The sequence below is a fragment of the Pristiophorus japonicus genome, chromosome 1 (genome assembly GCF_044704955.1).
Source record: "Pristiophorus japonicus isolate sPriJap1 chromosome 1, sPriJap1.hap1, whole genome shotgun sequence".
NCBI lineage: Eukaryota > Metazoa > Chordata > Chondrichthyes > Pristiophoridae > Pristiophorus > Pristiophorus japonicus.
The window spans coordinates 19,315,247-19,336,578 of NC_091977.1; the positions used below are offsets into that span (position 1 = coordinate 19,315,247).

The following is a 21,332-nucleotide window of genomic DNA, read 5'->3' on the forward strand; positions in this document are numbered from 1 at the left end:
TGGAAAATCACGGTGTGTGGGACCGACTTCAGTAAACTTTCCTTGTTTCTCTGGAATATTGCCACCGCTGATCAGATTCCAAACCTGTTATAAACAAAGACCTTTGCACGTGTTGATGCAGGTGAGGGCCTTCGATGATTCCTCCAGTTCCTGCGTCATGTAGGCTGAAGTCAGATCCAGCTTCGTGAATGTCTTCCCTCCCGCCAGCGTTGCAAAGAGGTCGTTGGCTTTTGGAAGTGGGTATTGGTCCAACAGGGAGAAATGATTGATATTTACTTTGTAATCGCCATAGATTCTGTCGGTGCCGTCTCCCTTGAGGACTGGGACAATAGGACTGTCCCACTCGCTAAACTCGATCGGTGAGATGACGCCCTCTCTTTGTAACCGGTCGAACTCGATTTCTACCCTTTCTCTCATCATGTACGGTACTGCTCTCGCCTTGTGATGGATGAGTCGCGCCTCCAGAATTAGGTGGATCTGCACTTTTGCTCCTTGGAATTTCCCGATGCCTGGTTCGAACAGCGAAGAAAATTTGTTTAAGACCTGTGCACACGAAGTGCCGTCAGCAGGCGATAGCGCTCGGATGTCATCCCAGTTCCAGCGTATCTTTCCCAGCCAACTTCTGCCGAGCAGCATGGGACCATCGCCTGGTACCACCCAGAGTGATAGCTTGTGCACCGCTCCATCGTAGGAGACCTTTACGATAGCACTGCCGATTACAGGAATCAGTTCTTTCGTGTAAGTTCTTAGTTTCGTGCGAATTGGAGTTAAGACTGGCCTTGAGGCCTTATTGCACCACAACTTTTCAAACGTCTTTTTGCCCATGATGGACTGGCTCGCGCCCGTGTCCAGCTCCATTGACACCGGGAGTCCATTTAGTTCAACCTTCAGCATTATCGGGGGACAATTCATGGTGAATGTGTGCACCTCACGTACCTCTGCCTCATCTATCAGAGCTTCTGTTTCGTCGTGATATTCCATGGATCTGTCCTCCTCTGCAACGTGGTGGTTTGCAGGTTTAACAGGCCGAGCAACTCGCCTGCACACTCTTTGGAGGTGTTCCATTGTTCCACAGCCCTTGCAAATGTATCCTTTGAATCGGCATGAATGGAAACGATGATCACCCCCGCAGCGCCAACAAGGTGTTAATGGCCTTGCATTCATCATCCTTGATGGTGGACTCTGAGTCATCTGCGGACGTGCAGCTGCAGGTATGTGTGACCTGCCCTGTATGTTATGATTCGAAAACATCATCACTTTATTCACAGTTTTTTAGCAGCACTTGTGTGCTGAGAGATTTGCTTCGTATTGTCACTGGTGGCAATGAACGCCTGGGCTATCGCTATGGCCTTACTCAAGGTTGGGGTCTCTACAGTCAAAAGTTTGCGAAGTATGGTTTCGTGGCCAATGCCAAGTACGAAAAAGTCTCTGAGCATGTGCTCCAAATGTCCTTCAAATTCACAATGTCCTGCAAGGCGTCTCAGCTCGGCGACATAACTCACCACTTCCTGGCCTTCAGACCTTTTGTAGGTGTCGAACCGGTACCTCGCCATCAGAACGCTTTCCTTCGGGTTCAAATGCTCTCGGACCAGTGTGCACAAATCGTCGTACGATTTCTCCGTGGGTTTCGCTGGAGTGAGCAGATTTTTCGTGAGGCCATACGTTGGTGGCCCACAGACGGTGAGGAGGATCGCTCTTCGTTTGGCAGCGCTCTCTTCCCCATCTAGCTCGTGGGCCACGAAGTATTGGTCGAGTCGCTCCACAAAAAGTTCCCAATCATCTCCCTCCGAGAATTTCTCCAGGATGCCCACTGTGTTCTCTACATCTTTGGGTTCGCTATCTGTATCTCGTCACCAGTTGTTGTGTATGGAGAAAGAGTCAGACTGAACACTCTGAGCTCAAAGTAAAGTGTGACCTTAGTCTTTTATTGCAGGTCTCCAGAGTGCCTTTCCAACCTGTGATTACTCCTTAAATACCTGTGCTCCCAAGGGATTATGAGATCCCTTGGGACTCCGGGGAATGAGTCCTCTGGTGGCTGTACAGAGTATATACAAGTCCAGATACATAACACAATGAGCATCATAACATGTTTGCATACCACTGCCTCAGTGGGTAGCGCTCTCGCCTCTAAGTCAGAAGGTTGTGGGTTCAAGTCCCAATCCAGAGACTGAGCACAAAAAAATCTAGGCTGACACTCCAGTGCAGTACTGAGGGGGTGCTGCACTGTCAGAGGTGCCACCTTTCGAATGAAACATAGAAACATAGAAAATAGGTGCAGGAGTAAGCCATTCGGCCCTTCGAGCCTGCACCACCATTCAATAAGATCATAGCTGATCATTCCCTCAGTACCTCGTTCCTGCTTTCTCTCCATACCCCTTGATCTCTTTAGCCGTAAGGGCCACATCTAAATCCCGCTTGAATATATCTAACGAACTGCCATCAATAACTCTCTGCACTAAGGAATTCCACAGGTTAACAACTCTCTGAGTGAAGAAGTTTCTCCTCATCTCAGTCCTAAATGGCTTATCCCTTATACTTCAACTGTGTCCCCTGGTTCTGGACTTCCCAAAAATCGGGACCATTCTTCCTGCATCTAACCTGTCCAGTCCCATCAGAATTTTATATGTTTCTATGAGATCCCCTCTCATCGTTCTAAACTCCAGTGAATAAAGGCCCAGTCGGTCCAGTCTCCTCATATGTCAGTCCAGCCATGCTAAACGGAGGCCCAGTCTGCTCTCTCAGGTGGATGTAAAAGATCCTACTGCACTATTTTGAAGAAGAGCAGGGGAGTTATCCCTGGTGTCCTGGCCAATATTTATCCCTCAATCAACATCACTAACAGATTATCTGGTCATTATCACATTGCTGTTTGTGGGAGCTTGCTGTGCGCAAATTGGCTATCGTATTCCCTACATTTAAAACAGTGACTACACTCCAAAAGTACTCAATTAAGTGCTTTTGGACGTCCTGAGGTTGCGAAATATGCTGTATAAATGAAAATTCTCGGTTTAACATCTCATCCAAAAGACGGCACCTCCAACAGTGCAGCGTTCCCTCAGTATTGCCAGGGAGTGTCAGCCTAGATTTAGTTATCATGTTTCTGAAGTGGGGTGTGAAACCACAACCTCTGACTTGGAGGCAAAAGTGCTGCCAACTGAGCCAGTGCTCATATATTTATCACCGTTTATCATCACTTCATCACTTGTACTTTCTGACCTACATTGGCTCCTGGTTAAAGAACGCCTCGATTTCAAAATTGTTTCCAAGTGACTCAATGGCGTTACCCCTTCCTATCTCTGTAATCTTTTTCAGCCTAACAACCCCACAAGATGTCTGCGCTCCTCAAATTCTGGCCTCTCGAACACCCCTCATTATAATTGCTCAACCATCAGTGGCCGTGCCTTCAGCTGCTGGGCCCTAAACTCTGGAACTCCCTCCCTAAACCTCTCCGCCTCTCTACTTCTCTTTCTGCCTTAAGACGCTCCTTAAAACCTACCTCTTTAAACAAGCTTTTGGTCATCTGCCTTAATTTCTTCTTTTGTGGCTCGGTGTCAAATTTATCTGTTTTGTCTTGTAACACTGTTGTGATGCGCCTTGGGATGGTTTACTACGTTAAAGGCGCTATATAAATACAAGTTATTATTATTGTTATTATACTGCAGCCTAAATAACACCCAATTCCATTCCACTGTTCTGTAGGGAAAACCCTCTGACTACTGGTGAAGGCTATCTTTGAAATGGAAATTATAATAACATACTCACATAGATTCTTCTTTTTCCAGGTATTTTGCCAGCTTTTGTAACCTGCTTTCTATCTGGAGTCGTGCTTTTTCATCCCCAGGCTTTATTTTGCTTTCCAATTTTTCCATAAGATGTTTTAATAGTTCATCAGCAAAATCTTCAACTCTTATTATATTAAACCTAAAACAATGGTAAAGGCAAATTAATGTCTGAAGTCAATAATACAATCATAGAATGGTTACGGCACAGAGGGAGGCCATTTGGCCCGTCGAGCCCGTGCCGGCTCTCTGCAAGAGCCCTTCAGGTAGTCCCACTCCCCCGCCCTTTCTCCCTGCAATTGTTTTTCCTTCAGCTACTTATCCAACTCCCTTTTGAAAGCCCCAATTGAGTCTGCCTCCACCACCCTCTCAGGCAATGCATTCCAGACCCTAACCACTCGCTGCGTAAAAACGTTTTCCTCAAGTTGCCTTTGGTTCTTTTGCCAATCTGTGTCCTCTGGTTCTCGACCCTTTCTGCCAATCTACTCTATCTAGACCCCTCTTGATTTTGAACACCTCGATCAAATCTCCTCTTAACCTTCACAGCTCCTCCAGTCTATCCACGTAACTGAAGTCCCTCACCTCTGGAACCATTCTCGTCAATCTTTTCTGCACCCTCTCTGAAGCCTTCACATCCTTCCTAAATTGCGGTGCCCAGAATTGGACACACTACTCCAGTTGTGGTCAAATCAGTGTTTTATAAATGTTCATCATAACTTCTTTGCTTTTGTACTCTGTGCTTCTATTTATAATGCCCAGGACGCACAAGTCCAATATATATATATATATAACTACATTTCAAGAAAAGCAGTGCTCCTAGAACCGACCCCTGTGGAACACCACTGTATACATTCCTCCAGTCCAAAAAACAACCGTTCACCATTACTCTCTGTTTCCTGTCACTTAGCCAATTTCGTATCCATGCTGCCACTTTTCCTTTAATTCCATGGGTTTTAACTTTGCTTGCAAACCTATTATGTGACACTTTATCAAACACCTTTTGGAAGTCCATGTACACCATGTTGCCCTTATCAACCCTGTCTGTTAACTTATCAAAAAACTCAATCAAGTTAGTTAAACATGGTTTGCCTTTAACAAATCCGTGCTGACTTTCCTTAATTAATCCACACTCGTTGAAGTGATTGGAAATTTTGTCCCTGATTACCACTTCTAAAAGCTTCCCCACTACCGAGGTTAAACTGACTGACTGGCTGGGTTTATCCTTACACCCGTTCTTGTACAAGGGTGCAACATTTGCAATTCCCCAGTCCTCTGGCACCACTCCAGTATCGAAGGAGGATTGGAAGATTATGCTCAGTACCTCTGCGATTTCCACCTCAACTTCCCTCAGCATCCTAGGATGCATCCCATCCCGTCCTGGTGACTGATCAACTTTAAGTACAGCCAGCCTTTCTAGTACCTCATCTTTACCAATTTTTATCCCATCCAGTACCTCCACTAACATTCTCTTTCACTATTACTTGGGCAGCATCTTCTTGCAGACAGATGCCAAGTACTCATTTAGTACCTCAGCCTTGTGCTCTGCCTCCTTTTTGGTCCGGAATCGGCCCCACCCCTCCTCTTACCATCCGTTTACTATTTATATGCCTCTAGAAAACATTTGAATTCCCTTTTATGTTTGCTGCTAATCTATTTTCATACTCTCTCTTTGCCCCTCTTATTTTTTTTCACTTGCCCTCTGAACTTTCTATCTCCAGACTGATATTCTCAACCTGACATCTGTTGTACATGCTCTTTTTCTGCTTCATCTTACTCTCTATCTCTTTCGTCATCCAGGGTGCTCTGCGTTTCGTTGGGTACTTTTCCCCCTTGAGTACATCGACTGCACCCAAACCATCTCCTCGTTAAAGGCAGCCCATTGTTCGATTACGGTTCTGCCTGCTAATCTTTGATTCCAATTTACCCGGGCCAGATCTATTCTCAACCCACTGAAATTGGCCTTCCTCCAATTGAATATTTTTACTCGAGATTGCTCCCTGTCCTTTTCCATACCTTATGAAACTACGATCACTGTTCCCTAGATGCTCCCCTGCAGACACTTGCTCCACTTGACCCACCTCATTCCCTAGAACCAGATCCAGCATTACCTCCTTCCTCATTGGGCCGGATCAAAAAAGTTCTCCTGAACACACTTCAGAAATTCTTCACCCCCCCCCCCCTTTCCCTCTGCCCTTTGCGCTATTACTATCCCAAGCTATATTAAGATAATTGAAGTCCCCCATTAACACCACTTTATAGTTCTTGCACCTCTCTGTATTTTCCCTGCAAATTTGTTCCTCTATATATCCTTCCCACTAGTTGGTGGCCTATAGAATACACCTAGTCGTGTAATGGCACCTCGATTGTTTCTTAATTCTAAACAAAGATTCCGTTCTTGACCCCTCCAGGACATCCTCGCTCTCCAGTACTGTAACATTCTCCTTAACCAATACTGCTACCGCACCTCTTTTCTTTCCTTCCCTATCTTTCCTCAACACCTTATATCCAGGAATATTTAGTGCCCAATCCTGCCTTTTTTTGAGCCAGGTCTCCGTTATCATCACATTGTATTCCCATGTGGCTATTTGCACCTGCAGCTCACCAACCTTATTTACCACGCTGTGTGCATTCACACACATGCACTGTAAACCTCTCTTCAACCCCCTTCTATTCTCTTAGTCTAGCCCCACCTAATACCTTACTATTTTTTTACTCTAGCGCTTTCTATCAAAGAGACGGCACCGGCAGGATGGGCCCAATGGCCTCGTTCTGTGCTGTATCATTCTATGAAAGCAGAATTTGTGATCAGCTCCAAGAAACTGATTTGCCACGGCTTTAAACATCACATAAACTAGGTTATTATCCCCTCAGTGGGAGATTTATGTTATGAATATGAATTAAAAGAGGATCTTGCAATGGATGATAAATTTCCCTCCTGGTGAGTGACAGCATTCGTTTACTCTGGAAAATCCATTGGGAATTGCAATCAACATCTGAAGGATGCAAGTGTAGAGAAATGGAAAACAAAAAAGAAAGAAAGAATTGCATTTCTATAGTGCACCTCACAACCACCGGACGTCCCAAAGCATTTTACAGCCAATGAAGTGCTTTTGGACTGTAGTCACTGTTGTAATGTGGGAAATGCATCAGCCAATTTGTGCACAGCAAGCTCCCATAAACAGCAATGTGATAATGCCCAGATAATCTGTTTTTGTTATGTTGATTGAGGGATAAATATTGGCCACGGCACCAAGGAGATCCTGAGGGCTCAGTGTAAGTATGTTCCCTTAAAGAAAAAGGGTGGGACTAACAAGTCTAGAGCCCCGTGGATGTCAAGGGACATACAGGGTAGGAGATAGCAAAAAAGGGAGGCTTATGACAGATACTAAGAGCTCAATACTACAGAAACTCGGGAGGAGTATAGAAAGTGCAGGGGTGCAATTAAAATGGAAATTAGGAAAACAAAAGAAAGAGCATGGAAACATTTTGGCAAGTAAAATCGAAGAAAACCCAAAGATGTTTTATAAATACATTAAGAGAAAGAGGATAACTAAAGAAAGTGTCGGGCCTATTAGAGACTATAAAGGTAATCTGTGTGTGGAGGTGGAAGACGTGGGTATGGTTCTTAATTAATACTTTGTGTCTGTTTTCACAAGAGCAGGGTGATGCAGACATTGTAATCAGGGAGGGGGAGTGTGAAATATTAGATGAACTAAACATCGTGAGAAAGGAACTTAGCAGCTTTGAAAGTGGATAAATCCCCAGGCCCGGATGAAATGTATCCTAGGCTATTAAGAGAAGCAAAAGAAGAAACAGCAGAGGCTCTGACCATCATTTTCCAATCCTCTCTGGCTATAGGTGTAGTTCCAGAGAACTGGAGGATTGCTAATAGAAACATAGAAACATAGAAAATAGGTGCAGGAGTAGGCCATTCGGCCCTTCTAGCCTGCACCGCCATTCAATGAGTTCATGGCTGAACATGCAACTTCAGTACCCCATTCCTGCTTTCTTGCCATACCCCTTGATCCCCCTAGTAGTAAGGACTACATCTAACTCCTTTTTGAATATATTTAGTGAATTGATGTTGTACCTTTGTTTAAAAAGGGAGAAAGGGATAGACTGAGTAATTACAGGCAAGTCAGCCTAACCTCAGTGGTGGGAATATTATTGGAACAAACGCTAAGGAATAGGATAAATCTTCAATTAGAAAGACACGGATTAATCAAGGACAGTCAGCACGGATTTGTTAAGGGAAGGTTGTGTCTGACTAACTTGACTGAATTTTTTGAGGAGGTAACAAGGAAATTCGATGAGGGTAGTGCGTTTGATGTAGTGTATAAGTATTTTAGCAAGGCTTTTTATAAGGTCCCACATGGCAGATTGGTCATGAAAGTAAAAGCCCATGGGATCCAGGGCAAAGTGGCAAGTTGGATCCAAAATTGGCTCGAAGCAGGAAGCAAAGGGTAATGGTTGATGGGTGTTTTTGTGACTGGAAGGCTGTATTCAGTGGGGTTCCACAGGGCTCAGTGCTAGGTCCCTTGCTTTTTGTGGTATATATCAATGATTTAAACTTGAATGTAAGGAGTGTGATTAAGAAGTTTGCAGATAATACTAAAATCAGCTGTGTGGTTGATAAAGAAGAAGAAAGCTGTAGAATGCAGGAAGATATAAATGAACTGGTCAGGTGGGCAGAACAGTGGCAAATGGAATTTAATCCAGACAAGTGTGAGGTAATGCATTTGGAGAGGCTAACAAGGCAAGGGAATACACATTAAATGGTACGACACTAAGAAGTGTAGAGGTACAAAGGGACCTTGGAGTGCATGTCCACTGATCACTGAAAGTAGCAGGCCAAGCAGATAAGGTGGTTAAGAAGGCATTTGGAATACTTGCCTTTATTAACCGAGGCATAGAATACAAGAGCAGGGAGGTTATACTTGAACTGTATAAAACACTAGTTAGGCCACAGTTGGAGTACTGTGTGCAGTTCTGGTCACCACATTCGAGGAAAAATGTGATTGCACTAGAGAGGGTACAGACGAGATTGATGAGGATGTTGCCTGGCCTGGAGAATTTTGGCTATGAGGAAAGATTGGATAGGCTGGGTTTGTTTTCTTTGGAACAGAGGAGGCTGATGGGAGACCTGATTGAGGTGCATCAAATTATGAGGGGCCTAGATAGAGTGGATAGGACAGACCTACATCCCTTCGTAGAGGTCAACAACCAAGGGGCATAGATTTAAAGTAATTGGTCGAAGGTTTAGAGGGGAATTGAGGGGAAATTTCATCCAGAGGGTGGTGGGGGTCTGGAACTCACTGCCTGAAAGGGTGGTAGATGCAGAAACCCTCACCACATTTAAAAAGTACTTGGATGTCCACTTGAAGTGCTGTAACCTACAGGGCTTTGGACCAAGAGCTAGAAAGTGGGATCAGGCTGGGTAGCTCTTGGTCGGCCGGTGCAGACATGATGGGCTGAAGTAGCCTCCTTCTGTGCTGTAAATTTCTATGATTCGATAGATTCCCTGCTCTTCTTCGAAATAATGGCCATGGGATCTTTTACCCAAAGGCCACTAAGGAACTATAGTGTGTTCCCATTTAGCCTCCCGTTATTCTCAGAAACTACAAAAAAAAAAAAATACTTGAATTTATATTGTGCACTTCACGACCACTGGATGTCTCAAAGTGCTTTACAGCCAATGATGTACTTTTCTAGTGTAGTCACTGTTGTAATGTGGGAAACGCAGCAGCCAATTTGCACACAGCAAGCTAACAGCAACGTGATAATGACCAGAAAATGACCAGATATTGATCGAGGGATAAATATTGGACAGGACACCGGGGCTAGCTCCCCTGCTCTTCTTCAAAATAGTTTCATAGGATCTTTTACATCCACTTGAGACAGTTTAACATCTCATCCGAAAGAGGGCACCTCCGACAGTGCAGCACTCCCTCAGTGCTGTACTGGAGTGTCAACTTAGATTTTTTGTGCTCAAGTTTCTGGAGTGAGACTTAAACCCACAGCCTTCTGATTCAGAGGCGAGTGTGCTGCCCACTGAGCCACAGCTGACACCGGATCAAAGTGAAACAAGTGGAGTCTTTTCTAAATGGTAGGAGTTAAGGAATCAAAGAGATTCTGGTATCGCTGTACATAAATGACTAAACTGCAAGTGAACATGAACAGAAAGCAACCAAAAAGGCTGATGGAATGTTGACCTTTGTCTCGGGGTGGGAGGTTCTGGAATATAAAGGGAGGAAGTGATACTTCAGTTATACACAGCCTGGATCAGACACCATTTAGAGCACTGTGCTCAGTTCTGGGCACAACTCCTCAGGAAGGATATCAGCCTTGGGGCGCGGGGAGCACAGATACACCAGACTGATACCGGGGCTCAGAGGGTTAAATTATGAGGACAGGTTACATAATCTTGGCTTGATTTTCCTTGCTTATAGATGACTGAGGATTGATCTAATCGACCTGTTTAAAATGATAAAAGTATTTGATAATGTCGATAGAGAGAAACTATTTTCTTTGGTGGGGGAGTCAAGAACAAGGGGGAAAAAATCTTCAAATTACAGCTTGACCATTCAGGAGTTTTTCCCATAAAGGGTTTGGAAATCTGGAATTCTCTTCCCCTAAAAGGTTGTGGATGCTGGGGGAACAATTGGAGCTTTCAAGACTGAGATCGATAAGATTTTTGTTGGGGAAAGGTTTCAAGGGATATGGGGCAAAGGCAGGTAAATGGGGTTGAGGTACATATTATCGAGGTGATTGGCGGAACAGGTTCGAGGGGCTGAATGGCCCACTCCTGCTCCTAATGTTTTCGTGCCTCTTCTGCCGTAGTTACCCGTAGAAATTCATCCCGACCCCCACCCCCATAGCGAGCACAGCAACTCCTTTCCATGTTATTATGTGTGGCTAGAGCCTTGAAGAACTTGTGTGTGTGTCCTTTGTCAGTAGGTTGTTGATGTCAGTTCTTTATTCAAGAGGGAGTTAGATATGGCCCTTATGGCTAAAGGGATCAAGGAGTATGGAGAGAAAGCAGGAAAGGGGTTCTGAGGGAATGATCAGCCATGATCTTATTGAATGGTGGTGCAGGCTCGAAGGGCCGAATGGCCTACTCCTGCACCTATTTTCTATGTTTCTATGAAATGATTTGGATCGTATTCAGCCTCTTACTTCGAAACCATTTGTACTGTTTATCTGGGGTTTCCATGATTCTGCCTCTGATGTCACGAGGGACCAGCAACAGAATCCACATGAAAATTCACCCTCCGCACATTGCAAAATAAGATCTTTTTATTTAAATGGGTTTATTATATTGCTACATATCGTGACCAGACCAATTCTACTGCCCTCCCGCCGCCCCATTGATGGTCTAAAGTTACTCACGTGAAAAATAAAGCAGGCAATCCATTCATTTTTTGAAGTGTTTCAACCAGAAGCGGGAAGTTTTCCATCTGATCTTTCTCAAAGATCCCTTCAAGTTGTGGTTTTAGCCACAGCAGCACATCTTCAACCTGTGAAAAATCAGGGCTAACGTTACGTCACTAACGGTAACACGGCTTCTCCAACCTGCAAGACCAACCAGCAGTCCTGAAGGGATGAGCCTTGTCTTCACTGGAACATAGGAATCCCTAAGACCAAAAGCAACCACGGTTCACCTCGAGTTTAGAAGAATGAGAGGTGATCTCATTCAAATACACAACATTTTTACAGGGCTTGACCGGGTAGATGTTTCCCCTGCCTGGGGAGTCTAGAACCAGGGGGGGGCTGAGATGAGGAAAATTTCTTTGCTCAGAAGTGGTGAATCTTTGGAATTCTCTACCCCAGAGGGCTATGAGTGTTCAGTCACTGAGTATAATCAAGAGTAGAGATTGATAAATCTTTGAATATTAACAGAATCAAGCAATCTTCTGAAAGACAGCACCTCTGGCAATGTACTGGAGTGTCAGCCTAGATTGTTGTGTTCAAGTCCCTGGAGTGGGACTTGAACCCACAACTTTCCTGACCCAGAGGCAAGAAGTGCTATCTACTGAGCCACAGCACAAGCACAGGAGGATGAAAGGAATAGAAGGGTATAAATATTTTGATAGGTGAGATGAATAGGGGTAGGAGGCGGCTCGTGTGGAGCATAAACACCAGTTGTGGGGTACATTCTGTATTTGACAGTGAGGACACGCCTACCTCTTTCTTCCGTCCTGCTTTAACCCATCCGACAAGTTCCTTCTTCAGCTCAGCTTCATATTCTCTCACATCACGCTTCCGGATAATGACTCTGTTCTTAAAGGACTGGTACTCCTCGGGCTCAAGTTCCTGCAGTAAAACCGGATGGTGAGCGATTGGTGAGGCTAATATTTACATCGGGCAAATACCGTATGGTGAGCGATTGGTGAGGCTAATATTTACATCGGGCAAATACCGTATGGTGAGTGATTGGTGAGGCTAATATTTACATCGGGCAAATACTGTATGGTGAGTGATTGGTGAGGCTAATATTTACATCGGGCAAATACTGTATGGTGAGCGATTGGTGAGACTAATATTTATATCGGGCAAATACCGTATGGTGAGCGATTGGTGAGGCTAATATTTACATCGGGCAAATACTGTATGGTGAGCGATTGGTGAGGCTAATATTTATATCGGGCAAATACCGTATGGTGAGCGATTGGTGAGGCTAATATTTACATCGGGCAAATACTGTATGGTGAGTGATTGGTGAGGCTAATATTTACATCGGGCAAATACCGTATGGTGAGCGATTGGTGAGACTAATATTTACATCGGGCAAATACCGTATGGTGAGCAATTGGTGAGGCTAATATTTACATCGGGCAAATAACAGGGCTACTCCACCATTAAGTAAGGAGGGCTTAGCAATCATTTCAATAACAGGATATGACTGGAAAAATAACGCCGACAGTTCATTCCTCTCTTGTGTGACGGTTTGGAAACGAAAAGAACAGAACAACTAAACTTGAATGTCAGTAGTTGAAATGATTTAAATAAAGAAAGAAAGACCTTGCATTTATATAGCGTCTTTCACGACCTCAGGACATCCCAAAGTGCTTTACAGCCAATGAAGTACTTTTGGAGTGTAGTCACTGTAGTAATATAGGAAACACAGCAGCCAATTTGCGCACAGCAAGCTCCCACAAACAGCAATGTGATAATGACCAATTCATCTATTTTTTTATTTTATGTTGATGGAGGGATAAATATTGGCCAGGTCACCAGGGATAACTCCCCTGCTCTTCTTCGAAATAGTGCCGTGGGATCTTTTACGTCCACCTGAGAGGGCAGGTGGGGCCTTGATTTAACGTCTTATCCAAAAGACGGCACCTCCGACAGTGCAGCGCTCCCTCAGTACAGCACTGGGAGTGTCAGCCTGGATTTAATGCTCAAAATCTCTGGAGTGGGATTTGAACCCACAAGTTACAAAAAAATCGCCCGACTTTATTTCCATTGATTTTAATGCTCATGAAAATCAGGTGTTTTTGCTCAGTGGGTGGTAGGGGGTAGGGCCTGGACGTGGAGGAAGAGGCGGGGTTGTGCCCCCCTGTTACCGCCCAAGTGGTGAAGACGAACGCGGCCTACAATGGGTCGAATGGCCTCCTTCTGTGCTGTGAGCTTCTATGGTTCTGAACATGGACTTTCCTGCTGCGCTGCATAGTTTTACACACCTGCGCCCTGGGCCACCCGGGGGAAACCTGCACCATTGCGTCATACAGTCTCAGGCATTCGGGTGGAGAAAGTGCAAGGTCTGATGGGATCCCATAATTCTTAATCTAGGAGACAAAAACACACAAGTGCCGTTAGACAAGCCAGAGAAGCTGATCTTCTTCAGTAACGTCACACATTTCCAGTGAGAAGAGAATTACAAGATTCACAAACCCTTCACTGACACCAGTGGAAAGTATGATTAACCTCCACCTATATTTGGATAAAGAAGGCTGTTATCAGTTGGATATTACGGGAATCAAGGGATATGGAGACAGTGCCGGAAAGTGGAGTTGAGGTAGAAGATCAGCCATCTCATTGAATGGTGGAGCAGGCTCGCGGGGCCGAATGACCTACTCCTGCTCCTATTTCTTATGTTTACAAGAGTCAAATAGCATAGATGCGTTTAAGTGGAAACTAGATAAACATATGATGGAGAAAGGAGTAGAAAGTTACGCTGACAGGGTGAGATGAAGTCGGGTGTCAGGAGGCTCGTGTGGAGCATAAACACTGGCATGGACCAGTTGGGCCAAATGGCCTGTTTCTGTGCTGTAGATTTTATGTAAGGAAGTGTATTTGCCAGAAGCATTAAAGAGGACTCTTTCACCTCTGACTACACAAAGGTCATTGTGTCATAAAGAGAAGGCTGTTGTCAGTCATGTGGTGCCTTTAAACATCGGCTATTGATTGGGTAACCGGTAAAAATGTTTTCCTTGTACAATTGGCACTCCACTGTTCCAGGCCTGGCTTTTCCTCCACTGTGGTTGCTGGCACAGTAGCGTAGTGGTTTTGTTATTTGATCGGATGAATAATCCAGCAGATCGTGAGTTCAAATCCCACCATGGCCATTGAGAAGTCACCTCACCATCCAAATTTTCACGCTGTCATCCTTCACAATCCGGGGTTGGGAAAGTTTAAAAAAATGTACATTAATGATTTAGACGAGGGGATTAAATGTAGTATCTCCAAATTTGCGGATGACACTAAGTTGGGTGGCAGTGTGAGCTGCGAGGAGGATGCTATGAGGCTGCAGAGTGACTTGGATAGGTTAGGTGAGTGGGCAAATGCATGGCAGATGAAGTATAATGTGGATAAATGTGAGGTTATCCACTTTGGTGCTAAAAACAGAGAGACAGACTATTATCTGAATGGTGACAGATTAGGAAAAGGGGAGGTGCATCGAGACCTGGGTGTCATGGTACATCAGTCATTGAAGGTTGGCATGCAGGTACAGCAGGCGGTTAAGAAAGCAAATGGCATGTTGGCCTTCATAGCGAGGGGATTTGGGTACAGGGGCAGGGAGATGTTGCTACAGTTGTACAGGGCCTTGGTGAGGCCACACCTCGAGTATTGTATACAGTTTTGTTCTCCTAACTTGAGGAAGGACATTCTTGCTATTGAGGGAGTGCAGCGAAGATTCACCAGACTGATTCCTGGGATGGTGGGACTGACCTATCAAGAAAGACTGGATCAACTGGGCTTGTATTCACTGGAGTTCAGAAGAATGAGAGAGGACCTCATAGAAACGTTTAAAATTCTGACGGGTTTAGACAGGTTAGATGCAAGAAGAATGTTCCCAATGTTGGGGAATCCAGAACCAGGGGTCACAGTCTAAGGATAAGGGGTAAGCCATTTAGGACCGAGATGAGGAGAAACTTCTTCACCCAGAGAGTGGTGAACCTGTGGAATTCTCTACCACAGAAAGTAGTTGAGGCCAATTCACTAAATATATTCAAAAGGGAGTTAGATGAAGTCCTTGCTACTAGGGGGATCAAGGGGTATGGCGAGAAAGCAGGAATGGGGTACTGAAGTTGCATGTTCAGCCATGAACTCATTGAATGGCGGTGCAGGCTAGAAGGGCCGAATGGCCTACTCCTGCACCTATTTTCTATGTTTCTATGTTTCTAATTCTTGGGGATGTGGGCGTCGCTGACAAAGATGGAATTTATTGCCCCTCCCTAATTGTCCTGAGAAGGTGGTGGCAGGCCGACAGCTTCAGTCACATTTACTGACAGCAGATTTTTTATTTCCAGTTTCTGTTTACGCTAAATCCAAATCCTCAAACTGCATTGGTGGGATTTTAACTCACGCTCTGCGAGGATTGGCAGTTCAGGCCCTTGCATTACTCGTGCCGTGCCATAACCGCAACACTACCGTACCCCAACCTCAGCGCTGCCATAACTGCAAAATCATTCTCATCTAAATCATAGCCCCATCTCCAACCTCCCTTTGCTCTCCAAAGTCCTCGAACGTGTTGTGGCCTCCCAAATCCGTGCAAACCTTTCCCGCAATTCCATGCTTGAATCCTCCAGTCCTGTTTCCGTGTCTGCCACAGTACCGAAACAGCTCTCATCAATGGCACAAATGATATCCTTTGTGACTGTGACAAAGACAAACTATCCCTCCCCGTCCTTCCTGACTTGTCAGCAGCTTTTGACACAGTTGACCACTCCATCCTCCTCCAACGCCTCGCCACTGTTGTCCAGCTGGGCGGGAATGCACTTGCCTGGTTCCATTCTTAACCGTCTAATCACCTGTAATGGCTTCTCTTCCCGCTCCTGCATCGTTACCTCTGGTGTCCCCCAAGGATCTATCCTTGGCCCCCTCCTATTTCTCATCTTCATGCTGCCCCTTGGCGACATCATCCGAAAACACAGCGTCAATTTCCACATGTACACTGATGACACCCAGCTCTACCTCACTACCAATTTGGAAGGATAGATAGAAAGGAAAAGGAGGTGGGGTAGCTCTGTTAATAAAGGATGAGATCAGTGAGGTAGTGAGAAACGATACTGACTCAGAAGATCAAGATGTAGAATCAGTTTGGATGGAGGTCAGCAATAATAAGGGGAAAAAGTCACTGATGGATGGAATCTATAGGCCCCCTAACAGTAGCTGCACTGTTGGACGGAATATAAATCAAGAAACAATGGAGGCTTGTAAAAAAAGGAACTGCAATAATCGCGATTTTAATCTTATTATTGATTGGACAAATCAAATTGGCCAAGGTAGCCTTGAGGAAGAGTTCATAGAGTATATCTGGGATGGTTTCCTTGAACATTATGTTGTGGAACCAACCAGGGAGCAGGATATCTTATATCTGGTATGCGTAATGAGACAGGATTAATAAATGATCTAGCAAAGAATCCTCTCGGAAAGTGTGATCATAACATGGTTGAATTCCAAATTCAGTTGGAAGGTGAGAAAGTTGGATATCAAATCAGTGTCCAAAGCTTAATAAAGGAGACCACAAAGGTATGAAGGCAGACTTGGCTAAAGTGGACTGGGAAAATAGATTAAAGTATGGGACGGTTGATGAGCAGTGATACAAATATTTTGTATCAGTCTTCATGGTAGAAGACACTAAAAACATCGCAATAATGGATAATCAAGGGGCTAAAGGGAGGAAGGAACTTTATACAATCACTATCACTAAAGAAGTAGTACTCGGTAAAATAATGGGACTAAAGGTGGACAAGTCCCCTGGACCTGATGGCCTGCATCTTGGGGTCTTAAAAGAAGTGGCTGCAGAGATAGTGGATGCATTGGTTGTAATCTACCAAAATTCCCTAGATTCTGGGGAGGTCCCAGCGGATTGGAAAACCGCAAATGTAACGCCCCTATTTAAAAAGCAGGCAGACAGAAAGCAGGAAACTATAGATAGTTCGCCTAACATCTGTTGTTGGGAAAATGCTAGAGTGCATCATTAATGAAGCAATAGCAGGACATTTGGAAAAGCATAATTCAATCAAACAGAGTCAGCATGGTTTTATGAAAGGGAAATCATGTTTGACAAATTTGCTGGAGTTCTTTCAGGATGTAACGAGCAGGGTGGATAAGGGGGGACCAGTGGATGAGGTGATCTTGGATTTCCAGAAGGCATTTGACAAGGTGCCACATGAAATGTTACTGCACAAGATAAAAGTTCACGGGGTTGGGGGTAATATATTAGCATGGATAGAGGATTGGCTAACTAACAGAAAACAGAGAGTTGGGATAAATGGGTCATTTTCCGGTTGGCTAACGTTACTAATGGGGCACCACAGGGATCGGTGCTGGGGCCTCAACTATTTACAATCTATATTACTGATTTGGATGAAGGGATAAAGTAGCCAAATTTGCTGATGATACAAAGATGGGTGGGAAAGCAAATTGTGAGGAGGACACAAAAAATCTGCAAAGGGATATGGACAGGCTAAGTGAGTGGGCAAAACATTGTCAGATGGAGTATAATGTGGGCATGTGTGAGGTTATCCACTTTGGCAGATAAAATAAAAAAGCAAATTATTATTTAAATGGAGAGAAATGACAAAATGCTGCATACAGAGAGGAAACTGTATGTTCTTGTGCATTAAACACAAAAAGTTAGTGTGCAGGTACAGCAAGTAATCAGGAAGGCAAATGGAATGTTGGCCTTCATTGCAAGGGGGATAGAGTATAAAAGCAGAGAAGTCCTGCTACAACTGTACCGGGTATTAGTGAGGCCACACCTAGAGTACTACATACAGTTTTCATCTTTTTTAAGAAAGGATATACTTGCATTGGAGGCAGTTCAGAGAAGGTTCACTAGGTTAATTTCGGAGATGAGGGAGTTGACTTATGAAGATAGGTTGAATAGGTTGGGCCTATACTCATTGGAGTTCAGAAGAATGAGAGGTGATCTTATTGAAACATCTTTGTTTTCAAATCCCTCCGTGGCCTAGCTTCTCCCTATCTCTGTAATCTCCTCCAGTCCCATAACGCCCCTCCGCCCCAATCCCCGCCCCCCACCCCACCCCCCCACACCGAGATGTCTGCGCTCCTCTAATTCTGCCCTCTGGAGCATCCCTGATTCTAATCGCTCAATCATCGGTGGCCGTGCCTTCTGTTGCCTGGACCCCAAGCTCTGGAACTCCCTGCCTAAACCTCTCCGCCTCTCTACCTCTCGTTCCTCCTTCAAGATGCTCCTTAAAACCTGCCTCTTTAACCAAGCATTTGGTCCCCTGCCCTAATTTCTTCTTATGCGGCTCGGTGTCAAATTTTTTATCTCATAACGTTCCTGTGAAGCACGTTGGGATGTTTCACTACGTTAAAGTGCTATAAAAATACAAGTTGTTGTTGTCCTAAAGCAATGTACTCATTACAGGAAAGATGTGATTGCACTAGAGAGGATACAGAGAAGATTTACAAGGTTGTTGCCTGGACTGGAAAATTTTAGCTGTGAGGAAAGATTGGATAGGCTGGGGTTTGCTTTCATTGGTACAGAGAGGGCTGAGCAGATACTTGATTGCGCTGTATCAAATTATGAGGGGCCTAGATAGAGTGGATAGGAAGGACCAATTTCCCTTAGCAGAGAGGCCAATAACCAGGGATATAGATTTAAAGCAATTGGTAAGAGGTATAGAGGGGATTTGAGGGGAAATGTTTTCACCCAGAGGGTGGTGGGGGTCTGGAACTCACTGCCTGAAAGGGTGGTAGAGGCAGAAACCCTCACCACATTTAAAAAGTACTTGGATATGCACTTAAAGTGCTGTAACCTAAAGGGCTACGGACCTAGAACTGGAAAATGGGATTAGGCTGGATAGCTCTTTGTCGTTCGGCGCGGACTTGTTGGGCTGAAATGGCCTCCTTCCATGCTGTTATTTTCTGTTTCTATGATACAACTTACATGGTGCACTGTTAAGGCAGCACAGGGATGGTAGGGAATGAACTTGTATTCATTGTCTTCGAAGTCACACACAAAATTTTCAAGGTCATTGTATCGTTCTCCATAAGACACTGCAAGCAATAGAAAAACAGCCAAGGTCACAACGCACATGCGTGAAATGTCATCGCAATCTAACACAATAGTACCTTTAATAGGGTGAAATTGTACTGAGAGAGATTAGCATCAGAACATATAAAATGATTTTGTCTGCTGGCATGGCTCAGTCCAGTCAAAGGATTAAAGTTTCAAGGCCCACTCCAGAATTTGAGCATAAATCTAGGCTGCATTGAGTTACATCAAGTGTACTGCACAGAAACAGGCCTTTCAGTCCAGCTGATCTGTGCCGATGTTTATGGTCCACACGAGCCTCCTCCTACCCCTCTCCGTCTAACCTGACCAGCATACCTTTCTATTCCTTTCTCCCTCACCTTTGTATCCAGCTTCCCCTTTAATGCATCTGTGTTATTGGCCTTGGCTACTCCTTGTGTCGCGAGTTCCACATTCTGGCCACTTTCTGTGAAAAGAGGTTTCTCCTGAATTCCGTGTTGGATTTATTGGTGACTATCTGGGGGCTGGATTTTCGGACGATAATGGCGGTGGGGCGATAAATTTAGCGCCGGGAAACGGTTTGATCCTGTAGCCACAAAATTCAGCAGGTTGGCCCTGAGTGTGGGGCGGAGCGCTAAGGGAGGTGTTCCACACCTCTCTAAGGGCACTAGGTTGGCTGAGCGGCTGAAGATCCCGAGCTGAAGAGCCAGCCTCGGTGCGCCCTAGGAGAGGCTTCCGTGGAAAAAAAAAAAAAATCGCAAAAAAAACCCACAAAAAACATTCCAATACCGTGTTCACCTCACATAAAGAGAAATCACTTAAATAAAACAATCACAATTACCTCAGGTAGTCGTTCCTTCCCTCACCACTGCTGGGACAGCTGGGACTGCCCGCTTTCCCAGGTGGTCCCAGTAGGGGGCACTATGGATCCCACTACAAACAACTTTCACATCGATTTCGCAACCGGGGGTGGTGCACACTAGTATGATGCTCCCAGGTGGTACTGCTCAGTGCCTCTGCAAAACCGGCACCGAATGGCCCAGTGGGGCACTGGGCACTGGCTGCCCGGGCGGTACCCATTTTCACAGCCATTTACCGCCCCTCCGGGTGGCACCAGGATGAACATCCAGCCGCTAGTTTTGGAAGTGCTTGCTACGTGCACCCTATTGAGCCCTTTCATTATCTATATTAAATATGTTGAACTGAGGTCCCACCGGACGGATTGTAAAGATCCCACAGCACAAGTTGAAGAAGAGCGGGGAGTTCCCCTGGTGTCCTGGTCAACATACCTCCCTCAACCAGTGCCACCAGAGTGAGGTTAACTGCCGACTCCTCCCATTGCTGCTTGTACAATGGCTGCCGCATTGGCCTCCATAATATTCACAGCACTTCAGAGTCACTAACGGTACGTGAGAGACAGGGCAAGGTGCCACACAAATGCAAATCTTTTTGTTTCTTTTAAACAGAAACTGTTCCCTTTCAGAACACTGAGCCACAACATGAAACTCACCCTTTCTTATGCCCTTTCAATGTGACTTCATAACCTTAGAATAAGGGGCCGCCTATTTAAAACTGAGCTGAGGAGGAATTTCTTCTCAGAGGGTTGTAAATCTGTGGAATTCGCTGCCTCAGAGAGCTGTGGAAGCTGGGACATTGAATAAATTTAAGACAGAGATAGACAGTTTCTAAACTGATAAGGGAATAAGGAGTTCTGTGGGGCGGACAGGGAAGTGGACCTGCGGCCATGATCTGATCAGCCATGATGTTATTGAATGACGGAGCAGGCTCGAGGGCCCGTATGGCCTACTCCTGCTCCTATTTCTTTTGTTCTTATGTTCAACCATCAGTAACATAGCTACAAGCTCGTGTTTCAAACTATTGTAGGGTTGGAGGAGGTACAGAGTTAGAGAGGGGCGAGGCCACGAAGGGATTTGAAGACAATTCATGGAAATTTACAAATCATGCAATCATAAAAATTTACAGCATGGAAGAAGGCCATTTCGGTCCATCGTGTCCGTGCCAGCCGACCAAGAGCTACCCAGCCTAATCCCACTTTCCAGCTCTTGGTCCGCAGCCCTGTAGATTACGGCACTTCAAGT

General features: G+C 45.0%; 1 protein-coding gene across 1 annotated transcript in view; it reads right to left on the reverse strand.

The window, feature by feature from the left end:
- LOC139262770 (probable ATP-dependent RNA helicase DDX60) overlaps positions 1–21,332 on the reverse strand; it is a 191,529-nt gene that overhangs the window by 68,655 nt on the left and 101,542 nt on the right. The window contains exons 21-25 of the mRNA XM_070877924.1: positions 19,147–19,256; positions 13,463–13,567; positions 11,964–12,092; positions 11,169–11,296; positions 3,763–3,921 (exon numbers count right to left, since the gene is read on the reverse strand). Of these exons, the coding sequence (XP_070734025.1) occupies positions 3,763–3,921; positions 11,169–11,296; positions 11,964–12,092; positions 13,463–13,567; positions 19,147–19,256 (631 nt within the window). The remainder of the gene's footprint in view (positions 1–3,762; positions 3,922–11,168; positions 11,297–11,963; positions 12,093–13,462; positions 13,568–19,146; positions 19,257–21,332) is intronic.